At 41.2% G+C, this 27,674-nt stretch overlaps 1 protein-coding gene and 1 pseudogene across 20 annotated transcripts in view; one reads left to right on the top strand and one right to left on the bottom strand.

The window, feature by feature from the left end:
• Positions 1–27,674, bottom strand: part of lola (longitudinals lacking) — a 581,907-nt gene that overhangs the window by 393,983 nt on the left and 160,250 nt on the right. Inside the window, exon 7 of one of the 20 annotated variants that reach the window (XM_068225126.1) lies at positions 23,717–23,888. The exons of 18 other annotated variants lie outside the window; for them this stretch is intronic. In XM_068225126.1, the coding sequence (XP_068081227.1) occupies positions 23,811–23,888 (78 nt within the window). In that variant the 3' untranslated portion in view covers positions 23,717–23,810. Of the gene's footprint in view, positions 1–23,716; positions 23,889–27,674 lie in introns of those variants that run through there. One more of the 20 variants, XM_068225127.1, reaches the window with a different exon arrangement.
• On the top strand, positions 7,174–8,199 carry LOC136858314 (uncharacterized; annotated as a pseudogene).

Below are 27,674 nucleotides of genomic sequence, written 5' to 3'. Positions count from 1 at the left end.
GCAAATTAGCAGCATAGGTAAGAAGCAGTTGCTGTCGCCTCAGGTGTAAAGGCGGCACACCAGACTCAGCGAGCAGGCTAGCTGTGGGGCTCGTACGAAAGGCTCCCGTCGCCAACCGAACCCCGCTGTGGTGAATGCTGTTTAGCTTCGCAAGAACGCTTGGTCTTGCTGAGCCATATGCTGCACTGCCGTAGTCTAGGCAAGATAAAATATGTGCCCTATAGAATCGTAGGAGCACCGCGCGGTCAGCCCCCCAAGAAGTGCTGCTAAGAAACTTCAGGATATTAAGCTTCTTAGCACATTGCACTTTCAACTGCCGCACAAATGGCTCCCACGATAATTTATTATCGAAAAGGAGCCCTAGGAATTGGTAAGTGTCAACTACAGGTATAGCTACATTTCCTAAATAAAGTTCAGGAGGAGGGTGAAGAGAACATTGGCGACAAAAGTGGACAACACAGGTCTTTGTGGTGGAAAAACGAAAGCCACGCTCTAAGGTCCACTGCTCTACCCTCCTAATAGCTTGCTGTAACTGTCGCTCTGCGACTGCCATACTGCACGAGCTATAGTGCAGAGCAAAATCATCCACATATAGGGACGGTATTACAGCTGGACCAGCAGCAGCGACAATACCGTTTATGGCAATCGCGAACAGAGTGACACTAAGAACCGATCCCTGTGGGACTCCATTTTCTTGAACGTGGTATTGTGAATATGTCCTCCCTACTCGGACACGGAATAGACGGAGGGACAAAAAATTCGAATAAATACCGGCAAGTTACCTCGGAATCTCCATTGATGCAGGACTGAAAGGATGCCATATCGCCAGGTGGTGTCGTAGGCCTTTTCCAAGTCAAAGAAGACAGCTACCAATCCATCGAGGGGGAGCCTCGACGGGTTTATGTTTCAACAAAGTAAGAATGATGGGAAAATGGTCACTGTCACAGAGATCATCATGTGCATTCCACCGAAACAGTGGAACCAACGTTCGGCTGCATAGACTAACGTCTATGCGAGAGTATGTGCCGTAACGTACACTAAAGTGAGTTGGTTCCCCTGTGTTCAAAATTCATAAATCCAGATCTGTTAGAAGTGTTTCCAGCTCTCTTCCTCGGGGACAAGGCGTCTCAGAGCCCCATATGGGGTGATGGGCGTTAAAATCTCCCAATAAGAGGAAGGGTGGTGGAAGCTGATCTATAAGATCAGCGACATCATTGATGTTCAGATGCTGGCCTGGTGGAAGATAAACATTACACACTGTTGCTATGACAGGCAGCGAGACGCGAACAGCTACAGCCTCAAAAGGGGTTCTTAATGGAACCTCTTCGCTGTAGCTATCAGAACGTACAAAAATGCCAATGCCTCCGGAAGCCCGGTGAGCATAGTATCGTTCTGTCGAGTATAGTTTGAAATTCCTCAAGACCGTATGATGACCAGGTCTGAAATTGGTCTCCTGAATACAGACTATACTCGCTGCGTACTCACTAATAAGCTGACGTAACTCAGCAAGATGCCTGTCATAACCGTTACAATTCCACTGCAACAGTGCCATAGTGTGGACTATAAAAGGAGTGTTAGGTTATGAGCGACAAAATGCTCGTAAGCCTAAACACTATCTAGTTCTACATCCGTAGATGTAGAGGACAGCGCGACATCCATCCCGTCATCAAAAGATGGCAAGGGTGCCGCCCAGAACTTCGACGCTTTTCGGGCGCGAAAGGGGTCCCCTACGAGGAGAGAGCGCAGGTTTGGGAGCAGGAGTGCCTCCTGGCGCAGACTCATATCCCCCAGATGGGGAGCATGACTTCTCCTTCGCAGGGGAAGTCCGAGAGCGCTCAGGACGGACGCTCTTCTTCCCCTGTTTCTTTTCTAGTTTAGACGGGCTGGGAGATAGTTTCCCAGCCCTGGTCGACGATGCCGCCTCCGCCGGCTGGGGCACGACTTTCGTCATCCTCCTAGGGAGGAGAAGACTTAGTCTTCCCCCCTTGCTGTGCTGGCTGGGAACTGCCAGCCGGCACAGACTTCTGGTTGGTCGAAGGTGGGGTGGTCCCCCCCTTCGAGCTATGACTATTTGCCACGTTGCTGGGAGCAGCAACAGTCGCTTTGGGCGCAGCGGTCTGGACAGGTGTCGAGGTTGTGAATGACGAACCTGGAAGACTCTGAGCTATCAAGCTATAGTCGAGTGTACGGGCAGGTGTATTCGTAGAATTAAACTTACGGCGCGCTTCCTGGTAGGAAAGACCATCCAGGGTCTTGATCTCCTGGATCTTCTTCTCACTCAGGTATGTCGGACAATTCCGATCCCGAGGAGAATGAAAACCGGAGCAGTTAGTGCACTTGTATGGAGTTGTGCACTCCTCCGCGCTGTGAGCTACTCGTCCACATGTACCACATACAGCCTGATTCGAACAGCGAGATACCATATGTCCGAATCGCTGACATTGATAGCATCGCATAGGAGGCGGGATGTACGGCCTCACATCGCAACGATAAGTTGTTACCTTGACTTTCTCTGGTAACACTGACAACTTGAAAGAGACAATGAAGGCACCAGTGGCAACGTCCTCACCGTTGACCTTGCGCGTAATGCGCCGGACTTGTGTCACGCCACGGTTCTTCATGTCTTCCATCAACTCGTCGTCAGTGTTCAAAATAAGGTCGCGGTGAAAGATGACTCCGCGAACCAAGTTCAAGGACTTATGCTCCTCCACTTTGACGGGGATTTCGCCAAAGTGCTCGCACTTAAGCAACTGATCAGCTTGCAGTGCTGTACGAGTCTTTAGAAGCAAACTACCGTTGCGCATTTTCTTAAGTTCCTCCAGTTCGCCATAGACGCCTTCGATGTGTCTACTAAACAGGATCGACTTCACCAGCTTAAAATCGTGCCCATCGGTTCTGGTAGCAACCAGAAACCTAGGGAAGCTGGATCCCATTCCTTCACGCTGCGTATGTTCCCAGGGAGTTGAACCTCTCAGGGAAGCAAAAGTTAAAGACTTAGGTGGGCGACCACCTTGAGAGAGCCGACTTCGTTTGGAAGCCATGCCCGATAGCTTCCTCCCCGAATGCCACCCACTCCGATCAGGGGTCTCTGTAGCCGAACCAAGCAGCCAAGGCAATACCCACCTGGTCATAGCAGGTACTGCCCGGGGTCCGATGTTGGACGATGCCTAATACGGGATGACTGAGGCAATGAGCACTAAGACTCCCTTCCTCCAGTCACCCGCAATAGCATGTACCCCATAGCATGTACAGAGCACTAAATATAGAAAAAATAAATAAAAATAATTAATAAGAATATGTCCTTCTGGCATTTGGCTGTGCGGGGACCTGCGTTGTCAGGCGGATACTACTGCCCGGGTACATAACACTCCCACCCGCTGCGTCCTGGGTGGTTGCTGGCACGGGCTTTCGAGCGTAGTCGCACACATAGGAGCTCCATCGCCGAGCAGCACGCACATCAAAATTTCGAATGGTCTACATCTGACCCTCGGAAAAATAATAAAAAATAAAGAGGGGACCATGGCCACATGACCCTTTAAGTCACCTTCTACGACAAGCAGGGATTACCTAGGGATGTATTCAGCCTCTCCCATCCACAGGAGGTCCATCACATTATACCAAACCGCAATCCATGTCCGCGCCAAGGTCGCCCCTTTTTGTCGCCTCTTACGACAGGCAGGGGATACCGCGGGTGTATTCTACATGTGCGTCCCCCACCCGCAGGGGGTAGTGTGTTTGGTCTGCGAGAGGTATTTTATTTCCCTCAAGTCCGCCGGCAAGCCGGTTAGGACCCCCTATCCGCCACCTGGGACGCGCCACGTGGGAGTATCACCTCTCCCCCTGCTACGCAGGCATAGCAGGTTCGTGGCGATGCAGCAGTACAGCTAAGACAGGTTGCATGGCAGAAACAGAATTGCCACAAAAATTAAGCGAATGGGATCAGCTTCCTAAACGTGAGAAAATCTGCATCAAAAACCATCCTGGTAAGAAACGTATGTTTAATAAGAAACACTTGGTGCAAATTGAACAAGACTTCCAGAAAAATAACCACATAACTTCTATAAAACCTTCAAGCACAATCAGAACAGGTAAACCCCCAAGTCTACAGTTTAAAGATTCCAACGGGAAACTAGCTCGCTATGATGAAGATAATTGTCAGATTCTAGCAAGTTACTTTGAAAGCCTCCTCAACTCTGAGGCTCGAAAGACCACATTCGTTTATGGAAAAAATCCAAACATCCACCCAGATTCGTCCCCACCTTCGAAAGCAGAAATCAGGAAGATCATCCAAGAGCTGAAGGACAACAAGGCACCGGGTGAAGATTTGATAATTGCTGAACTGTGGAAGCATGCAGGGGATAAGGCAATTGACAAGCTTGTTGCAATTATTCAAGAGATCTGGGAAAGCAAAAATCTCCCAAGTGGATGGACCTCTGCCGTAATTCATCCCCTACATAAGAAAGGGGAGATAACAGATGAGAACAACTACCATGGCATCTCTCTTCTGTCAATAAGTTACAAGATACCCTCAAAAGTTCTACAGAATAGGGCGGAACAACAAATCGGTCCACAACTAGAGGAATATCAAGGAGGTTTCAGAAAGGGACGATCATGCGCTGAGCAGATTATGAATCTGAAGTCCATCCTTTCATATCTGAAACTCAGGAACAGGGAATTTGTGGTGACCTTTGTTGATTTCAGCACGGCCGACTTGATGAGTTGCTCTAGCTAGCTCCTTACCGGCCTTGACAATCGGGTCCACGCACTGTAATCGGAGTAGTTACATAGCTCGACACGTGGCGCTGGCGGCCGACCTATTTGCGGTAGAAATGCATACTTCTTTATAGAAAATATAATTACTTTGATCGCCGATTTATCATAATTTAGAGGTATGGAGAATGTTACGTAGGTTAATACTGTTAAAATGATTAATCATAAAGGTTACTTTCATTGATATTTGCCAAAATGTCGTGAAATGAAACTGCTGGGGGATGACTTAGTCCACCTGACGTTCTCTGATATTGACTCGGATTGCCGATGTATCTTAATTTAGGGAATAAAATAGTATGTTACATTGACTAATATTGTTAAAATGATTAATCCTAAAGGAAACTTTCATTGATATGTGCCAAAACAACGTCGTGAAATGAAACTGTGGAGGATGTAGTAGTCCAACTGACGTTCCTTAATTGTGAGGAATAATAGTAATCGTTTTTATTATCATGGCATTTAGATACATAGCAGAACTTACCACAATGCTTTTGTCTTCTGATGTTAATATTGAGATTAAGTCATTGTTCAATTAGAGTTTTAAAATTCTTCAAGCGCTGCTCTCAGGAAGGGGGCTGGACAAAACATAAAAGTCTTACTTTTTCCATATTCGTTGTATGCATAACATAAATATTTTGACTCAAACGTGTTTAAATTTTAATTTCAATATATATAGTTTCAGATTACATTTCATTCATAGCTTTCATTAGAATATTAAACACCGGGCAAGTTTTTACTTGAAATGCAGTAGGGTGGAACAAGTTGGCCACGCGGCGTGCAGCTGTGAGCTTGCATCCGGGAGATAGTGGGTTCGAACCCCACTGTCGGCAGCCCTGGAGATGGTTTTCTGTGGTTTCAGATTTTCACACCAGGCTGTACCTTAATTAAGGCCACGGCCGGTTCCTTCCCACTGCTAGCCCTTTCCTATTTCACTGGCGTCATAAGACCTATCTGTGTCGGTGCGACGTAAAACAAATAACGAAAGAAGAAGAAGAAGGAGAAGAATTTAAAATAAAAATTCAGTGAGAGAAAAGTATTTTGAGTAAATAAATTGTAAACTGTTCTCTGCTCGATGATGATGATGATGATGCTTGTTGTCTAAAGGGGCCTAAAATCTAGGTCATCGGCCCCATTGCTCAGGTAACAACACTTCATACGTTGGTCTTACCATCATAGCAGTAGTGATTCTTACTTGTCAATGTTTAAATGTTAAGGTTCAGATTATCTTGGATAAAAATGTGTTGTGTTGCTGTCATATGGTAAACTCGACACCGCCTAAAGGATTATTCTATGAAAGAAAATTCATGGGTAAAAATACCTGATTAGCATGATTAGCTGCCACTCCCGGAGGCCCGGGTTCGATGCCTGGCCCTGCCACGAGATTTCAAAAGTGGTACGAAGGCTGGAACGGGGTCCACTCAGACTTGGGAGGTCAACTGTATAGAGGTGGGTATCGATTCCCACCTCAGACATCCTCGAAGTGGTTTTCCATAGTTTCCCACTTCTCCAATCAAATGCCAGGATGGTAACTAACTTAAGGCCACGACTGCTTCCTTCCCTCTTCCTTGTCTATGCCTTCCAATCTTCCCATCCCCAACACAAGGTTCCTGTTCAGCATAGAAGCTGCAGCCCCCTGGGCGAGGTACTGGTCATCCTTCCCAGTTTTATCCCCCGACCCGTAGTCTCACGCTCCAGAACACTACCCTTGAGGTGGTAGAGTGCTACCTGCTTTTAGCCACTCCGAAGTTTTGTCCTGGTCTACAGAGAATTTGTGAAATGATAGTGTACCTTTGCAGCAAAATATATATTTGAATATTTCCTAACACAGTTAAAGGAAAGCAAATCACCACACCATTAAAAAATGAATTAGTACATAAATTAAAATCCTTGTTCAGGACAAAGTTACAGCAAGAAATCACTTTGTTCTTGTTTCCATAAAATTTCTGTTCGAAGTAGGAAAAGGTGCAGAAGAATGTCTCAAATTCCAAGATTTGTGAATGCAATTTAAAAAATATAATCACCACACTACACAATAAAAAAATAAACTCACTAGCGCATAACTATCAGATCTCAATATCAAGCCAACAAGCACCTCTTGCGAACACATTGCCAACATTTACGACAGAAAAACCTGTCAGTGGGTAGTAGGCCAGCGCTCCAGCGGCATTACGGTGAAACTTTCCAATTACAGCTTTATGCTGGGCTTCACAAGCGATTGTCAAGGCCAGTATAAGGAGCGCAGCGAGGGTTCCGGCCGGCCGTGATTTTAGGAAAGCGTATGACTCAATCGATCGAACCACCCTATTGCAAATCCTTGAAGAGCTTGGCTTAGATAACAAGATAAAAGCAATTATCCAGCAAACCCTGACTAACACCACCTCCAAAGTGAAGTTCAGAGGAGAGATGTCTGATGCCTTTGAAATCAAGAGAGGAGTGAGACAAGGAGATGGACTATCACCTCTTCCCTTCAATTGTGTTTTAGAAAAGGTCATCCGAGAATGGCAGAAAGAAATTAAAAGTTCAGGGATAGAAAATGGGGTAAGGCTAGGCTACAAGTATATGAATCTTACAATCGACTGTCTAGCCTTTGCAGATGATCTAGTGATCTTTTCAGGCTCCATTGTTATGGCAGAACAACAGCTTAACCAACTGAAGACTCAAGCATTGAAGGGTGGGCTTCAAATCTCCTCTGAGAAGGCACACTTCATGACAAACATAAAATCAGTGCCAAAGGAACTGGAGGTCGAACTAGGAAAAATTAAGCAGGCAGAAAAGTTTAAATACCTTGGTGAATGGACAGAGCCTAACCTATCAGAGAAAGAAGCCTTCGTGTCAAGCATTAACAAAATGGAAATGGCCTACCAACTAACTAAAGACATCTACAATAAGAGATCAATATCCTTAAATGCCAAAATTAGACATTACTGCACTGTTATTCGACCAGAGGCTCTGTATGCAGCAGAGACTCTTACAATGAACAAGAAAGGTCTAACGGAAAAACTAGAGGCTAAAGAAATGAAGATTTTGAGAAAAATTCTGGGTCCCATCAAAGAAAAAAGCAAGGACAGAAGGCATCACAACCACAAATTATACAAGCACATGGAGAAGATAAGTGACACAATTCGAAAAAGAAGGATTGCCTTTTATAGCCACGTGACATGAATGAGCCCAGGCAGGATATCTAAACGGATATTAACGTACTTTCAAGATAAGAACACCAAAGGGGCATGGTTCACAGAAGTTGAGAAAGATCTATGAGAAATGGCAATTCCTCCAAAAGATATCCAGGAGCGTGTTCTGCTTAAGGAAAAACTACGTACATACAAAGGTTTCCAGGAAAAGCCAAAGCTGACGGCCGGTGAAGGCGGGGACCAAAGAGAGAAAAGAAGAACACTGGAGATGAATGCAGGAGCACTGGGTGGCAGATAAAGCTCGAGAAAGGAGACAGGTGAACTGACGTGGTCCCTAGTTGGCCGAAACAAAGAAATAATAATAATAATAATAATAATAATAATAATAATAATAATAATAATAATAATAATAATAATAATAATAATAATAATAATAATAATAATAATAATAATAATAATAATAATAACATTAACATGGCCTCAAATACCGCATACAGACATTTTGATTTGACACCATGCACTTTACTATATAGCAGAGAAACGGATCACTGTTGGATGATCTATGGCTGAGTTTTTAATTAATTTTTTTGAGTAAGCACCAAATGTGTCACCAGAGATATTTTGTATACCGACGTCATACGATATGAGTGCCAAAATGATTTTTTTCTGTCCTTCCACCAGGTTTGAACTTGCAAGGGATAAGTTAACACTAGTCATTAATTAATCCACAAAGGGAGCTTGGAATATCTGTTAGAGATGCTTGTGAATTACTGCTCATTTCCTGTACTCAAGTTTACAGGTCTGAACCTCTGCCTAATCATAATGAAGCCCTTCCTTTTGATAATTTCTAATATCTTCAGGGTCCATGAATACAGCCCTCATTAGCAATGTTTGAACCAAGTATTAGCAACTACTAAATTATGAATGGTGCAGAATTCTACCTGCTAATTTCCTCTTTCATTCCCTTGTCCCAATCCAAATTCTCCACTATAGTACCTTCCCTTCCTTGGCCTACCACTGCATTTCAGACCCTCACCACAATTTAGATTCTCATCTCCTTTTACATATTGAGTTGAGTATTCATATATCATTTCCATCATTGGTTGAACTAGTATAGGCAAGGGATAAGTTAACACTAGTCATTAATTAATCCACAAAGGGAGCTTGGACAGAAGGCATCACAACCACAAATTATACAAGCACGTGGAGAAGATAAGTGACACAATTCGAAAAAGAAGGATTGCCTTTTATAACCACATGACAGGAATGAGCCCAGGCAGGATATCTAAACGGATATTAACATACTTTCAAGATAAGAACACCAAAGGGGCATGGTTCACAGAACTTGAGAAAGATCTACAAGAAATGGCAATTCCTCATAAAGATATCTAGGAGCGTGTTCTGCTTAAGGAAAAACTACGTACATACAAAGGTTTCCAGGAAAAGCCGAAGCTGCTCTATTGTAATGGGCATTGGCTCGGTGTCTATCTTGAAATCATTCATTACCCTGGTCATAGTAACTTATCCACTTCCCTATTTTCTTATTATCAAACCACCTCCTACATTTCCCCTGTCCGATTTTGTGTTGATAATTCTGTAGTCACCTGACCAAAAATCCTGCTCTTCCTGCTAACGTACTTCACTATATACAAGCTGCACCTAAATTTAGTCTATCAATTTCCCTTTTCATATCCTATATTCTAACACAACAATCCAGCTTCTAGCATTTCACACTCCAACTTGCAGAATGTCATAATTTATCTTCTAGACGACTGCCCCCTCTCGTGTAGTGCCCACCCAGAGATCCCAATGAGAGTCTATTTTACCTCCAAAACATTTAACCCGGAAGGAAGTCATCATCAGAATATCATTCCTTTACACAGAGAGAGCTGCATGTCCTCGAGTTAGTTACGGTTGCAGTTTTCCATTGCTTTCAGATGTATAGCAGTGTCAACATATCTAAGCCATGTTACATATTAATACAAGGCCACATCAGTCGATCATCCAGACTGCCACACTTGCAACTCCCGAAGAATTACCCGCCTTTTGATGACCCTTTTGTTAGTCTGGTCTCTCGACAAATAACCATCCGATGCGGTTGTCCCTATGGCTTGGCTAACTACTTCATTGGCACACACAAACCTCTCCATCACAGCAAGGTCACATGGTTCACAGGGGTCAATGTAAAATATTCTGCCTATTGTTATTTCTTTATAAGAATGCAGTATTTTTTGTATGTGACTGGATGTTTCACAAGGTGCTGTTCATAGGGCAGATCATGCTGATAGCATACATTGGTCCAGCGAGGAAAGCAGTGGCAAACTACTTCACATCTCATCATGCCTTGTACACCTCCTTAGTGCACTGTCATCAGTTTTTGCAGTTTCCCTATAACCGCATAAACCTTTGCGGTGTTGTTTCAGGATCCAACCAGTCTTCGGGCTGAAAACTTAACAGACATGTAGAATATGTGACCCATGCAAACAGACATAACTAAAATTCCATTACTAAACATACGCCTCCAACCGGGCGAGTTGGCCGTGCGCGTAGAGGCGCGCAGCTGTGAGCTTGCACCCGGGAGATAGTAGGTTCGAATCCCACTATCGGCAGCCCTGAAAATCGTTTTCCGTGGTTTCCCATCTTCACACCAGGCAAATGCTGGGGCTGTACCTTAATTAAGGCCACGGCCGCTTCCTTCCAACTCCTAGGCCTTTCCTATCCCATCGTCGCCATAAGACCTATCTGTGTCGGTGCGACGTAAAGCCCCTAGCAAAAAAAAAAAAAAAAAACCATATGCCTATCTAACCATAATATCTATATAAATAAAATCATAATGACCGTGTGTCTGTACATCGAATATTTTGGCAACATTTTTGTACACATATCCATTTCAGGTGTAATAATGACCATCCGCATATATTTTATTACTATCTGAGTTTATATGGGAGACCCTGTATTGCATGGGGGAGAGAGAGGTCACTGCCAAAGCTGAGAAACATGAGACTACCAAATTCACACATAAAATAATAATTGGACCTTTAAATGGAATGTTATACAGTATATTGGTCATAGTAACTTATCCACTTCCCTTACAGATATAAATACATATATTAGTACATGTTTTAGTCTATGTGACCTTCTTAGGGGCTGATGACCTTATATGTTAGGTCCCTTTAAACAACAACAACAACAATCATCATCATCATCATCATCATCATCATCATCATCATCATCATCATCATCATCATCATCATCATCATGTGACCTTCTGCAACTAATGGATTTAATACTTTTTTATTATTCAAATTCAAGACGGAACAACCATGACATTCATCAATTGTAAATTCACATATGGCATGGCAAATGGTATCCGATGTCATGTGAATTGTTAGAAACATGTTGTGGACAGTCTAGGAGACTACTTTGAGGGTTTACTGTAAAGGTTACTGTACTCTTGGAGAATAAACATTATGTAACACAGGGCTGACAGTTTCCTAGCTTTATATCCTATACCTGGTAAACCTACTCAGCATTAATCATACATTCGATAGCACCTTACCCCATTCTATTTGTCTGGTAGTTCCCACATTTGTGCAGAAAAAAAGAAAAAAAACAGTATTGTCATGACTTATGTCCCAACCCTTCATTATAACAACAATCATAATCATCATCATAATTGTCTGGCCTCAGCTACCAAGTTGCAGACCTTCCTTCCTACCAACTGTAACATTGTGATTGTCCTGCTGTCTAGCAACGGAAGCTGAATTCTACTGAAGAGATATTTTTTAAATTATTATTAACATTTTTTTACGTTGCACAGACGCAGATAGGTCTTACAGCAGTGATGGGATAGGAAAGGCCTGTGAGTGGGAAGGAAGTGGCCACGGTCTTAATTAAGGTATAGCCCCAGCATTTGGCTAGTGTGAAAATGGGAAATCACAGAAAACCACCTTCAGAGCTGCCTACAGTGGGGTTCAAACCCACTATCTCCCGCATGTAAGCTCACAGTTGCACACCCCTAAATGCATGGCCAACTCACCCGGTGAACAGTTCTTATGGCTGAATTAATTTGTCAGCTGACAGTGAGCGTGCCACCAGAGATCTTTTACATGTTATCAACAACAATATGGAGCGCCAAGATTTCTGACCGTCCTTCAGAAATCAGCTTCCTGACTGGGACTGAACCAATGAACTTGGGACCATGAGTAGGACACTCTACCACTTATCCATTGATGCAGCTTTGACTGTACAGTAACTTGATGGAAAAACATTAAGTACCAACAGGTAATTGAATGAAAGTTGCTTTACGTCGCCCCGACACAGGTAGGTCTTATGGCGACGATGGAACAGGAAAGGGCTGGGACTCGGAAGGAAGCGGCCGTGGCCTTAATTAAGATACAGCCCCAGCATTTGTCTGGTGTGAAAATGGGAAGCCACAGAAAACCATCTTCAGGGCTGCCGACAGTGGGGTTCGAACCTACTATCTCCTGAATACTGGCCGCACTTAAGCGACTGCAGCTATCGAGCTCGGTGTACCAACAAGTTACTGCACAAGTACTACAAGCAGGGGCATATACTGAGGGCTACCAAGGCTATCGGTGAAGTCCAGACATCAAATGAGACAACGGAAATCTTAAAGCATACTGCAATGTAAGCATCTGACACATTGTTTCATTTACAAAACTTGAAAGCAATGAGGAAAAATGTCGCTCATGTTTCTGAGCGCAAGGCATCGGAGACCGACATTGCAGCCCTGGCGGTACGTCCCTCTCTCCTTGACTCACTTCGCATGGCTTGCTGCTGTATATCAGGAAGGTGAGGGGACCGAGGGGATAGGCGTGCAAAGCTTCGGTCCATCAGATCGCCACTGCTAACCAGGGAGAGAGAGGAACCATGCATTCCTTATCACACATACTTCTTCACCTCATACTTGTGACTTAATTATATAGATATTTCACTTCCATCTACTTCTACATCCTTGTAGGAAGATACTGCAATGTCTGCTATTATAGGAGTAATATAGGTTTCTTTTTATACGTAGATCTGCTAAAATGAAATGTAATCTTTCAGGTTTAGTATTCTCTTTTGTTGTTTGAAATCGAACGCATGATCATGGGTTGGACACCACCACTGATCTACCGAGAAAGCTAATAAACCAGTGAACGACATGTACGACCACTTGTAATGCTGTAAAATTCCATGATGATGATGATAATAATAATAATAATAATAATAATAATAATAATAATAATAATAATAATAATAATAATAATAATAATTTGGTACATAGCCTCTGGAAAGGCTTGGTGGTGACCCTATGAAGATGTCGTCATAAACATCCAAACATCCAGTTCCAAAGCGAGGGGAATTAAGAGTACGAGGAGATTGATTCCAAGAATTGAACTGGGACCATCGGACCAAAGGCAAACTTTCTACCTGTTTAGCCATAAAGCCGGACTTTAATTTGTTAAACCCGAAGCTACCATTTCCACTGATCAGGTGATCAGCAGACACCTGATAGTGAGTAACAGTTGGTTCAAGGAAAGGGACTCCCATAAAATCACAAGATATAGCTGGGATGATAAGATCAGTCAATCAGTACTGATCTGCATTTAGGGCAGTCGCCCAGGTGGCAGATTCCCTATTTGTTGTTTTCCTAGCCTTTTCCTAAATGATTTCAAAGAAATTGGAAATTTATTGAACATCCCTCTCGGTAAGTTATTCCAATCCCTAACTCCCCTTCCTATAAATGAATATTTGCCCCAGTTTGTCCTCTTGAATTCCAACTTTATCTTCATATTGTGATCTTTCCTACTTTTATAAACGCCATTCAAACTTATTCGTCTACTAATGTCATTCCACGCCATCTCTCCGCTGACAGCCCGGAACATACCACTTAGTCGAGCAGCTCTTCTTCTTTCTCTCAATTCTTCCCAACCCAAACATTGCAACATTTTTGTAACGCTACTCTTTTGTCGGAAATCGCCCAGAACAAATCGAGCTGCTTTTCTTTGGATTTTTTCCAGTTCTTGAATCAGGTAATCCTGGTGAGGGTCCCATACACTGGAACCATACTCTAGTTGGGGTCTTACCAGAGACTTATATGCCCTCTCCTTTACATCCTTACTACAACCCCTAAACACCCTCATAACCATGTGCAGAGATCTGTACCCTTTATTTACAATCCCATTTATGTGATTACCCCAATGAAGATCTTTCCTTATATTAACACCTAGATACTTACAATGATCCCCAAAAGGAACTTTCACCCCATCAACGCAGTAATTAAAACTGAGAGGACTTTTCCTACTTGTAAAACTCACAACCTGACTTTTAACCCCGTTTATCAACATACCATTGCCTGCTGTCCATCTCACAACATTTTCGAGGTCACGTTGCAGTTGCTCACAATCTTGTAACTTATTTATCACTCTATAGAGAATAACATCATCCGCAAAAAGCCTTACCTCCGATTCCACTCCTTTACTCATATCATTTATATATATAAGAAAACATAAAGGTCCGATAATACTACCTTGAGGAATTCCCCTCTTAATTATTACAGGGATAGGTACAGTAATAGATTATATTCTGATAGATCAGAATGTATGGAAAAATGTCAATGATGTTAAGGTCATTCCAAGTGAAGACCTTGGTGGAGACCATAGACTGTTGGTTACAGTTATTGCAGAGGAAAGACCTCCCAATTGTCTGTAACAAAAGAGTCCCAAAAATAAAAACTTGGCGACTAACCGAGCCAAGTGTAAAGGAAGAATTCAGGGAAGGTGTCTGCAGGTTGTTGCTAAGAGAAGAACTAAAATTGATAGATGAAGAATGGGATACTCTAAAGAAAGTTGTGGTTGGTACAGCAGAAAACGTATGTGGACGACAGAGTCAAATAAGGAAACCTAAAGAAACTGCCTGGTGGAATGATGATATTAAAAAGGCTATCAATGACAGAAACCGTGCAAGAAGATCCTTATATCAAGCAAGAACACGGGGAGATCAACACGAAATAGAGGAGAAGCTGTCACTTTACAGAAAGGAAAAAATACACGTCAAACAGTTGGTTAACATATGAATAATAATACAGTAAAGGTTTCCACCTATTCAATACTAATATGTATTTACAATATTTTATAGTTGGTTGTAACTGAAAAGCAGAAATGCAAGGAAGATCTGGCTACCAAAATAATGCAGGATGGAAATAAAAAACTGTTGTACAGTATTGTTAAGAATAGAAGAACTCAAAATGAATCTATCCAATCTGTAGAACTTCCTAATGGTGAGGTGGCGAGGGATAAGACCAAAATATTACAGGAGTTCCAAAGACACTTTGAAACTTTGCTGAACTGTTATGAAAATATCACCCCATTAGACAACGAACCTTATGATTTTGGCAGCACAAATACCACTAATTTGACATGGTTGGAAGTAGAGACAGCAATATCTAAGCTGAAAAACAACACATCAACTGGATCAGATGAATTAAGTGTTGAGATGATCAAAGCGCTAGGAGAGGTAGGACAACAGTGGATGTACAGGGTACTAAATAGAATTTGGAAAGAGAATATAATACCCAATGATTGGAAGCAAGGAGTCATCATCCCATTGTTGAAAAAAAGTGACAGAAAGAAATGTACCAACTACAGAGTTATAACTCTGCTGTCACATGGCCTCAAAATCTATGAATACATCCTTGAGAGCAGGATTAGAAAATTTGTTGAACCTACACTTGAGGAGGAACAACATGGATTTAGACCTCATAGATCAACTATAGACCTCATTTTCGCCACCAGAATGCCCTATGAGAAGTATTGGGAGAAAGGCAAAACACTTATAACCGTTTTTCTGGACATCGAGAAAGCATATGACCATGTACCACGCAGGCATATATGGGAATGTTTGAGACGTAAGAAAGTGCCCGATGACATCATAGCACGAGTACAATGATTATATGAAGAAACCAAGTGTTGTGTCCAGGTCCAGGATGGAAGGTCAGGTTGGTTTGAAATGAAGAGTGGAGTCCAGCAAGGAAGTTGTCTTTCACCACTTCTTTTCATAATCATATTGGATGAAGTTTTAAAAGCGGTTAAGAGAAAGGATCCAACAACTAATGCCCTGGTTTTTGCTGATGATGTAATGGTATGGGGTGAGACAGAAGCGGAAGTACAAACTAGACTAGATCTCTGGCATGAAGCTTTTACAACCTTTGGTCTCAAAATCAGCAAAACTAGGACAGTTGGCTTGGTGATGAGTAGAAACTCTCGAACTGTTCATCTAAAAATTGGAGATGAGGAGATGGATATTGTAGACAACTTTCAGTATTTAGGTAGTGTTCTGTCATCAGACAATACCACACATCAAGATATTAGTAAGAGAATACAGAAAGCTTCCAAATTCAATCACGCTGTACGTCAAATATTTTAGGATGAAACATTTCCTTTAGTTTCCAAGATCAGCTTGTACAAAATATATCTAGTACCTATACTGACGTATGGCCTGGAAGCAGCAACACTTACTGGACCAACAAAGAGTCGTCTTCAGGCAACAGAAATGTTTTCCGTTCTTGTCTACAAAAAACAAAAATGGATAAAATAAGGAATGTGGATATCCGACAACAGCTTGGATTTGAAAGAAGCTTGCTGGGGACAATAGAAGTGAAGAGATTGCAATGGTATGGTCACATGAAAAGAATGAACCCTCACAGGACTCCTCGAACATACTTTGACCACAATGTTCCTGGGAAGAGACCAAGAGGAAGACCTCGTGATGTTTGGGAAAAACAGATATTGAAGGACCTTGAAATCAGAGATGTGAACTGGTGTCGCATATATGAGCAGCATCTGTGGATGGATAGAACAAACTGGAGGAGGCTCGTACACAACTGCACCCGGCTTGCTGGAGCGAAGAAATGATGATGATGATGAGGTGTTGAGTATTGATAGTGGCAGAGGTCAAGGCAGTAAGTTTTGAAACAGCATCGACAACACAGCAGGCTACTCCGGTGGCTCAAAACACTTAAGGCTTGATGTTCACTAAACCAACTATCAGAAAGAAGTAACCTAAGTCTAGTGGCAGCCCACGGCTTGATCGCAGCATATGCCACTGAGTACAAGTTATTACCAAGCAAGTTGGCTGTGTGTTTTGGGCCGTATAGCCGTTAGCTTGCATTTGATTTATTGTGGGTTCAAACCCCACTGTTGGCAACCATGAAGATGATTTTACGTTGTTTCTCATTCTTACATATGACAAATGCTGGCTGGGGTTGTACCTTAATTAAGGCCATGATCACTTCCTTCCCACTACTAATTCATAATCATCATAAGACCTGTCTGAGTAAAGCAAACAACAAAAAGGAAAAGAGAAAGAAAAAGAAAGAACAAATTATTTCAAATGTCACAATCTTCCTGGCATTATGGTCAAGTTAGAAAGTTATTACCATTCTAAAGAGGCTACAGTGTACAATTGTGGGCATTTATTGGTATTTTCATCATCATTATCATAATCATCTGCCAATCAAGTATTAAGCCTGGTGGCCTGTTACAGTCTCAATCCATCTTTTAGCTGGACGTGCAATAGATTGTGTCCCCTGGGTTGGTATTACTATCTGCTTTGGAACTAGTTTACTAGGCATTCTGTTAATGTGTTCTCGCCACTTCCTCCTGTAGGTTTCTATGTACTTTAATACAGGTTCTAATTTTAGTTCTTTCATCATATTTTCATTCCTTTTATTATCCCATTGCATGTATTCTGCCGTGCATCTCATAAATTTCATCTCAGCAGCTGTGCTCCTGGTTTCATCTTGTCTTCTGATTGTCCATGCTTCATTTCCACAAGTGAGCACTGGTCCAGTGAGTGACTTGTAGACTTAAAGTCTTGTATCTCTCTGTAATAAGGATGGCTTCATTACTGAGTTCACCATGCCTATGCATTTCTTGAACTTCACTATCCTATTAGAAATGACAAGGAGTAGCTGAGGTAATTGAAGGTGTTAACTCTTTCTTAACAGTTTCTTGTTGAGACAAATCTTGGTATTTTAAATTATTGAAAAGAAAAAAAAATGCATTGGATGCTAGTTATCGGCTGTACATCATTGTTGGAGACAGTAATTAGTGGAAGATATTTAAATCTCCAAGCATGCACCTGGAAAGTAGAAAAGCATAAATAGTTGGCAAGATCGCAATTGAAAGGGGCTATTGAAGGCAAGACACCATCTGCGGCACTTATCAGAACTAATCCAGTATTGTCATAAACACAAATCATCTACAACTTAGAAAGTAAATGGATTATTGGCACAGGAGATTACTTCACTAACCTCTCTCTCTCTCTCTAAAGCTGCTGCAAGGAATAACATCTTGCACAAACTCTGTAGCGTTTCTGGGGAACCTTTACCGGCTGGCTACGCTTACCTGATATCAGTCTTATCTACTCTGCTGTAGAATAGTGTGCTCCTGTGTGGCTGGAGAATGCACACATGCAAACAGTAGATACCAAGTTAAACAATACAATGCACTACATCACTGGCACCGTGAAGTCAATCCCATGCCACTGGTGTGTATTACAGCTAGCAGGCTCATGGCAGACTACTTTGACATCAACCAATCCTGGAAGGATGAGTGGTCAAAGAAGACTTCCACAACATTCATGAATGCCTTAAAACTAACAATGAAGCTGAAAGGTACTGATCTCCCATTAAAACAGCAGTGCTACCTCAACAGATAAAAAACTGAGCACAGTCAATCAAACTACCTTTGTCATAAGAAGGGATGGACAGACTCTGCAGTGACAGTGGTGAGTAAGAGAACCCACTGAGCACATAATTCAACACTGCCTTCTGATGATGCTTGTTGTGTAAAAGGGCCTAACATCTAGGTCATCGGCCCCTAATGGTACGAAATGAGATGAAATGACAAATTAAAAGCCCAAGAAACGTCCACTGACCACAATTCAAAACATGAGGACAAAGAATGAATGAATGGATGGATATGAATTTAAAACGATCAGTGGAACCGACCCACAGCGTCTCACATGAACAGAAGCTGGCGTAGAACAATAGTATTACTGACCAAGAGACTGCTTCTATGGCACAATACTGAATCGATGATACTTGTAGTCGAAAGGGGTCCAAAATCCAAATCAGTGGCCCCTCACAATGGTACTTATTGCTAGGAAAGTAGAACCATGGTATTTGTCATGGTGTAGTACTAATCAAGAGCAGCGTAGACTCACGGTATTCCACACATTATGGTACTACCCACAGGTAATGAAATTCGCACATGTATTACAGACCTATGCTGTTTCGCACATTGCGGCACCATTTACAGACAACGCAAACCTATGTTGTTCATCACATTAGGGTACTAACCACAGGGACTCGTACCAACCCGTGGTGTTCCTCATATAGTGGGTACTAATCATAGGCAAGCCAGAACCTTGGGTTCCCTCATCCCAAGGTGTCGCTCATATAGTGCTACTAATCACAGGTACTGTAGAAGCCGTCGCACGATCATTTGCTACTAATCACAAACCTATTTGGTACCCAACATAGTGGTACAACGTGCAAGTAAAAGCAACCCATGGTGTTCCCCACATGGTGGTACTAATCACAAGTAGTTTCATGGTTCTAATTTGATCATCCCATGGTTGCCCCTTTTAGTCACCTCTTACGACAGACGAGGATACCGTGGGTGAATTCTTCGTCTGTGCCCCCCACCCACAGGGGGTTGTGTGTTTGGTCCATGAGAGGTATTTTATTTCCCTCAAGTCTGCCGGCAAGTCAGTTAGGACCCCCCTATCCGCCACCTGGGACGTGCCACCCCTCCCACCGCTACGCCAGTGTAGTAGGTTTGTGGCACTGCCTTCTGCATTCCTATCCTGGAAGCCCTAATGACATTAGAATTTTATTCTGATGTTGATAACTGGGAACGGAACTCAAAAATTGATTTGTGAACTTTATTATTTTCATTCTCTTTATATTACTGTAATATTGTCATACGATTAAATAAATAAATGGGCACATGAGCAGTCAGTCTGAAATCTACTACCTAATGTAAAAACACCATACAGCAGACATTCAATAACTCTGGTAATTTTTGGTACAGTTAAATATTACGGTATTTAAAGCATACTGGATGTTTGGTGTCAACTGTGCACCACTGCTGGCAAACCAGGTGCATAGTAAGATAGCCACACTGTAAGCAAGAATGATGTTCATTGTGTCCAATAAACAAGAGTCAAGTATTTCCTGAAATTGGTGTTAATCGATTATGTGAACACTACAATATGAGGATTAAACACCCGGTAGCTTGGTAAGGGTCATTATTTATTCTCACTTATGCATGAATATAACAGAGCAAACACTTTAATTAATTTCAGGTATATCCTAAACATTGTTTAGTGTATTCTATTGCTATTCATCAAACAAAAATAAGTGACTGATAAAATAAACACTCAACACACTGTAGCAGCAATTAAACATGTTCTTCAAGGTATTTCTCAACTCCAACAGACAGAAAGATTCCCACTACTCCCCAATGACAGAGATAGGACTATACTATGCAACATTTTATTGGGTATGCAACTCATAGTTAGACTGGCAGAAGAAATTTCTATGGATCCTTACTGATCAGGATGACAAATGTTACCTCAACATTGTCACCATGCATGAGTGAAGACTTGCATTGTTATTTGAGCAGTTCATATCACATTTTTACAAACAGTATGAAGTGACTTAGACAGGGTGTATTTTAAAATATTACTAGAGTAGGATGTAGTACTTTATTTCATATTTAAGTTGTTAAATGGTGATTATGTTAAGTGTATTATTTGACATATTCAGAAAACAACTACTGTAGATATCATAAAATTATAATTTGAGAAAGTTGATATTTTACATTATATATGGGTGTTATCTAGGTTTCCAGCCCACCTGGTGGCCATGGTTGTTAAGGCGTCAAGTCTAAATGGTCTGAGAATGTGTTTAACCGGTTCGAGTCCCATTATTGGAAAAACTTATCAGCATCAAAATGTTGACCGACAGGGTATACAATTCCTAATCACTAAATAGTGTACCAAACATCTGGATTCAATTCCAAACCTTTCTGAAGTGTTCATTTGGAGTGAGGGCATATGATACTGTGATGGTGATTCGTCCTTCGGGTGGGGGCGTTAAGCCTTGAGCAGACCTCTTGGTGTTATCTGACAGGAGTAGGCTACGTGCCAACACTGGGTTTCACCTTTTCCTTATTTCATTTTCATCATTGCACATCCAGATGCAAAGGTCACCCACGGATGTCCAGGCAAGCCGAATATTTCTTCGGACATTCCCAGCACTAAAAGCCATCCGAAAGAAAAATAAATAAATAAATAAATAAATAAATAAATAAATAAATAAATAAATAAATAAATAAATAAATAAATAAATAAATAAATAAATAAATAAATAAATAAATAAATAAATAAATAAATAAATAAATAAATAAATAAATGTAGGCTTCTAAATGTCTATTTCATTCAGAAAAGCTTCCAGGTACCTTAGACGTTAAGTTCTTAACTGTATCTTCTGAACAAGTGGCCTGTTCCCGAATCACTGTAACATGAATCAGAACGCAGATGTGCCTACAAATCAATTTTTTTTCAAGTTGTTTCACGTCGCACCGACACAGATAGGTCTTATGGCGACGATGGGATAGGAAAGGATTAGGAGTGGGAAGGAAATGGCCATGGCCTTAATTAAGCTGCATTCCCAGCATTTTCCTGGTGTGAAAATGGGAAACCATAGAAAACCATCTTCAGGACTGCCGACAGTGGGGCTCGAACCCACTATCTCCTGGATGCAAGTTCACAGATGCATGTCCCTAACCGCATGACCAACTCGCCCGGTACAAATCAATTCTATGTCCGGCTACTTGGCTGAATATTCAGCATATTTGCCTTCGGTTCAGAGAGCTCCGGGTTCATTTGCTGGCAGAATCAGGGATTTTAATCTTAAATGGCCATTTTCCTCAGTAAATAGGCCTCTGGTTCAATGGGCCCTGGGTTTGACTCCTAGACTGGTATTTTAACTGCATATGGTTAATTCCACTGGCTCGCAGAATGGCTGGTTACGTTTATCTCATCACATCTCTCTCCATCTACATACAAAATACCATACTACTAACCACCACAGAAATCTGCCATAGTGAATGCATCTCTTCACATAGGGTTGGCCTTAAGAAGGGCACCCAGCCATAAAAAAGGGGTCAAATTCACATGAAGTGCTGACTGCATTAAATTGGGATGAAGACCAGGAAGAAGATTGTTTGCCCTCTACTCCTCATGTGTACTCGTTGGAAACATAAAGGTAAATGTAGTCGATTGTTATGAGCCCAGTTCACTTCTTGCAATATCCGGCTTCATACTGAGAGGTCAGCAGCTTGGCATTCGGTACACGGGTCCCTGGGTTCAATTCTCGGCCAGGTGAAGAATCTTAAAGATCAATTCTATTGGCTTGGGGACAGGGTGTTTAATCTGACCTCAAAATCCCTGCAACACGTATACCACACACGAGGCAACTCTTCACCACAGCAACATGCAGTTTCTCGTACATGGCAGATGCTGCCCCCCCTTTCAATACAGGATCTACCTTACAAGAGCTGCATAATGCTAGTAACAGTCATACAGAACTTTCATTATCTTAAAAACAGACATACAAATTCTCTCATATAAAAGATACATATTTTGATCATTTATAATATTTGGTGCTATTTCAGTTCTTGATAATATTAAAGGCTGTGAGTCTACCACACAACCACCATACTACTAAATTTAGACACACCGAGCTCGATAGCTGCAGTCGTTTAAGGGTATCCAGTATTCGGGAGATAGTGGGTTCGAACCCCATCGCCTGCAGCCCTGAAGATGGTTATCTATGGTTTCCCATTTTCACACCAGTCAAATGTTGGAGCTGTACCTTCATTAAGGTCACGGCTGCTTTCTTCCCATTCCTAGCCATTTTCCTGCCCCATTATTGCCATATGACCTACCTGTGTCGGTGCAACATATGGCAATTTGTAAAAAAAAATTTTCTTTAAGACAGACACTATCGGCCAAGGGTTATACTCAGCAATAAGTAGTGTGAAATGATCAATTTCATGCCCAACCATCTTTTATACTCAGAACTTACTATGGTATTCATGTCTATTAAAGGCAGAGATATCATGTGTTTAGATCTTGACCTGCAAAGCATTTCACTTTCACGCATGGTACGGAGAACGTAAAAATCACATGATAATCACATACAAAAAGAAAAACCTTTAATTTATTGATCTTGTAGTTCAGGTAGAACTCTTTGATGTTTCTTTCAATGCTGTTTAGGAAAATGAACACATACACAGATACATAAAAGACATAACATACAGGACTTACTTTCTCAAACCTGCACGAAGATGATCCAAAGCAAAAAGTAGGGGTTATAAAAAGGTAAAATAATGAATAAATGACTGGAAACAATTAAATTTTTAGGAAACATAAATTGCTTTATTCAAATGACAGTCGTATATAAATATTATTATTCTGAACAATTACAAAATAAATCAAATATTTCATTTATACATTATTAGTTCAGTACATGAAAATAATATTCTTCATTACAAATTACAAACACATATATATGATGTGCTGAAACTGAATCACAAAACTACTTCTGGTAAATATACTTCGGATTTTGAAAGGAAAAAAAAAAAAAAAAAAAAAAAAGATAATGGTATCAGTATGGTTAACCATTTTGAAAGGTGTAAAGACTCCTCTGACTAGACAGGATGGGTCATTAATGAAATCTCATCCAATGTTTTCACAACTGATCACAAATTGCCCATTCATTGATGTTATTTAATTTCTTAAAATATTCTTAAATTTACATAGGAACATTCACTGAAGAGGAAGTGACTGTGATGTAAAATCCACTTCTACTGCAGACTGGGGCTGAAATTGACCTCTTACTTTTCTCTGTAAAAGAGGAATACATTTATTTACTTTGTGATTTTGATACGAAAGACTTATTAATGAAACTTATTTTAAGTAAAGAATCAATGAAATACATTTTATTTATATTTTTAGTTATTGTATTCAAATTATCACAGAATATTATATTTGGTTTTAAACCAAAGAAACTAAAGGAAAACAATAAACATACTGTAAATACTTTGTCACAAAGAAACCCTCAACACACCAAATACTCTCTCTCTGTCTCCCTGTGGGTGGGGGCAGTAGAACAACACCCATAGTAATCCCTACCTGTCATAAGAGGCGACCAAAAGGGCTCCCAGGGGTTCTTAACTTGGGAGCATGAGTTGGTGACCACGGGACACTTAACTGAGCCCTGGCATTACTTCCACTTACTTGTGCCTGGCTCCTCACTTTCATCTATCCTACCTTGACCTCCCTCAGTCAACTCTTGTTCTTTCCTGACTACATCATTATAAGGATATTGAGGCCTGGGGAATCTTTCATTTCCACACCCTTGTCTTGGGTTGATACCTTCATTTTTCGAAGTGTCTGACCCCTTTCATGTTTTCCCTCTGATTAGTGTTAATAGAGGATGGTTGCCTAATTGCACTTCCTCTTAAAATATTAAACACCACCACCATTCTCTTGGTGCCACTGGGATAGTTAAGAGCTTGTTTATCATTTTTCAATTGTCATTTGAAGTGCCATTGCTGTGCTTCTGGATACGCTTTGAATTGTGCTGCTCTGAAGAAAGTGAAATTTTACAAGAACAGTTGAAGATGCAGTGCCAAGTGGTGAAAAAGGAACATATTCTTCTGTTCGTTTAACTGACGAACAAAAGTGGCTGAGGTGGCTCGAACCATCTGCACCGTGCACAGGGAGATGCTATCAGAAAGAGTACAGCACAAACATGGTTTTATCATTTCAAAAGGGGTTACTTTGACCTGAAAGGCAATCCACGTTCAAGAAGACCATCAAAAGGTATCGTGTTCTGGAAGCTGATTCCCAGAAGTGTAACCATCACTGCTGACATTTATTGTTAACAACTAAGAAGCTTTGTGGCCGCAATGCAAGAAAACCAACTGGGACAAAATCAGATGTTGCTATTGCACAATAATGTACTCCTGCATACCGGTAATGTAACAAAAGCAATTACCAAGGAGCATGGTTGGGAGATTCTTTCACATCCCTTTTGCATCCTCTGATTTTCACCTCTTCCGTTCTTGTCAAACAATACGAAAGAATGCTCTTTTCATGTTGAAAATTATCTTTGAACTTGGCTTGTCAACTTCTTTAATTCCAAACCAGCAGATTTCTTCACACATGGAACTGAAAAATTGCCTCAGTGTTGGCAGAAATTTACTGATGATGCAGGACATTATATTACTGATGACGATGATGATGATAAGAGACAGTAGTGCATACTTCGTATCACCATTGTTTCCCATTATCCCAAATGTGCAACAATGAAATGTGTAATAATACTAACATGTCTCGTCACAACTAAAATGCTACAGATTTATATGTCAACCTAAGAAATCAATCTAGATTAATAATAATCAAATAGAGGCCTTACATATAACACACCACACTAGCAACCATCATAGAAATACACAATCTTGAATGCAGTCCTTCACACAGTGTTGACATCAGGATAGGCACCTGGCTGTAAACTGACCTTAACCCACATCGGTGTCAATACTAGATGATGGGGAAAAAGGCCAGGATATGAAGTATCAAGATTTTTGCCCACCCTTTAAACAGGTATTTCACCCAGAACTGAACCCATGAACTTAGGATTATGAGCTCGACATTCTACCTCTGATCCAGGGAGGCAACTTAATAATGAAAGTAGTACATCACAAGAGAAGGAAGAGAAAACCCACCTTCCAGCAATTTATATAGGACTGAACATCATATGTTACAATTTATGATGAAAGTCTCAGATCCAAGCAGCAAGTGAAACTAATTTCCATTCTTAAAACACCTACCTTATATGAACACAAACCTTCTAACTTAGCACTGAAGGACTTCCAGGATTTTCAATAGGAAGTAAACCCCTGAGAGTGGAGGCATAGAATACATCTACAGTATCTCCTGCTTATTGTAAGAAGTGATTTCCAAAGGGCTCTAAAATTAGGAGTGTGGGTTGACAACCACAAGGCCTCAGGCTGAGTCTAGTGTTGCTTCCACTTTCTTGTGTCAGGTTTCTCACTTTTATATTTGCCATATGGCCTTCACTGGTCAATTCTTGTCTTCTTCCAACCCGAATGATATTAGCTTTGCAAGACCTTTCAAGTTGTTCGTTTTCCTATCTTTGATGCCTTTCGCTATCTTTCCCTCACACCTTCATTCTTTGAAGTGCTAGGCTTCTTGCTTTCTCTTTTTCTTTCTTCTGATTAGAGTTAAGAATGGATGGTTATTTAGTTTGACTTTCCTTTGAACAATACTTATATCATTTCATTGAGATTCTTTTCTCCTTTTGTATTTGTCTTGTGTGGAAAGCAGGTAGAGGTGTGTGTGTGTGTGAGAGAGAAAAATAAACCACACACACACACACAGAGAGAGAGAGAGAGAGAGAACGTGATACATGAACTGGCCAGCTGCCGCTCACTCCTGTTTATGTGGTGCTCAAATGAGAAAATTTTGACACCCCAAAACAGGTGCTAAATATAAGATTGGGCATCTAATTTTGATATGGCTGAATAAAGCATTCCTACTGAAATCGTTGTACCAAATCTCAATCAGATCGGAGACTTACAGATGGGAGGGTTTCCTTGTAAGAAGAATCATGACCATCATCTGCAGAGAGGCGCAAACCTTGTATCGTGCACATTTTGTGGAAAATAATTATCAAGTAACTCCTCTCGCAGCCTGAGTAAATGGACTGATGTAATTGTGAAAGGACTGAGTTGATTTTTAGGAATTATGCTGTGGGTCAGGTACACAAAATACCATAGAAGTATAAGGATACCAGTCTACTGATCCATTCATCCACACTCCTATGTTTTCTCGGCTCATGGTCTGTAATCATTATAAATCAAATCTACAGTACTTTCATTTCAATGATAACAGTTCCCTACTTCAAAATGACAAAATTAGCCCAAAAGGAGATTTTTTTTTCTATTTGCTTCACGTCGCACCGACACAGGTAGGTCTTGTGGCGACGATGGGACAGGAAAGGCCTAGGAATGGGAGGGAAGCGGACGTGTCCTTAATTAAGGTACAGCCCCAGCATTTGCCTGGTGTAAAAATGGGAAACCACGGAAAACCATCTTCAGGGCTGCTGATAGTGAGGTTCAACCCACTATCTCCCGGATGCAAGTTCACAGCTGCGCAACCCTAACCTCATGGCCAACTCGCCCGGTATACAAAGGAGAACAAAAGGACCATACATTAGTGCAAAGACTGTAACAACATTTATGTCCACCACCACATTTTGTGAAATATCATGCAAAAAATATTATTAATCATGAAGATTGTGTGATTTTGGGATTTTTCATTTTTTTAATATATGACTTAGCCATTTAAAAAAATATATTATGTGCCACCACATTAATTTATAATGGGGTTTATTTTTGACTGTGAAAAACCTAAATTGTGGGGTATGTCAGTTCTTCAAAAACCTGACCCTTAATGAGTTCAGGGTTTTCCAGTCAGGCCAAGGTTGTGAATTATGTGATGGTTCTGAATTCTGTTGGCCAATTCCAGTTAAGTAGTGTGGACTGTTGTTGCTAGTATTGATTCCTAAGAATTCTTGGTGTGGCTGGAGCTGCCTTGGTGTCA

Source organism: Anabrus simplex, chromosome 1 (assembly GCF_040414725.1).
Source record: "Anabrus simplex isolate iqAnaSimp1 chromosome 1, ASM4041472v1, whole genome shotgun sequence".
Taxonomy (NCBI): domain Eukaryota; kingdom Metazoa; phylum Arthropoda; class Insecta; order Orthoptera; family Tettigoniidae; genus Anabrus; species Anabrus simplex.
Note: the sequence above shows the minus strand (reverse complement) of the source record. Positions and strands in the feature narration are given on the sequence as shown.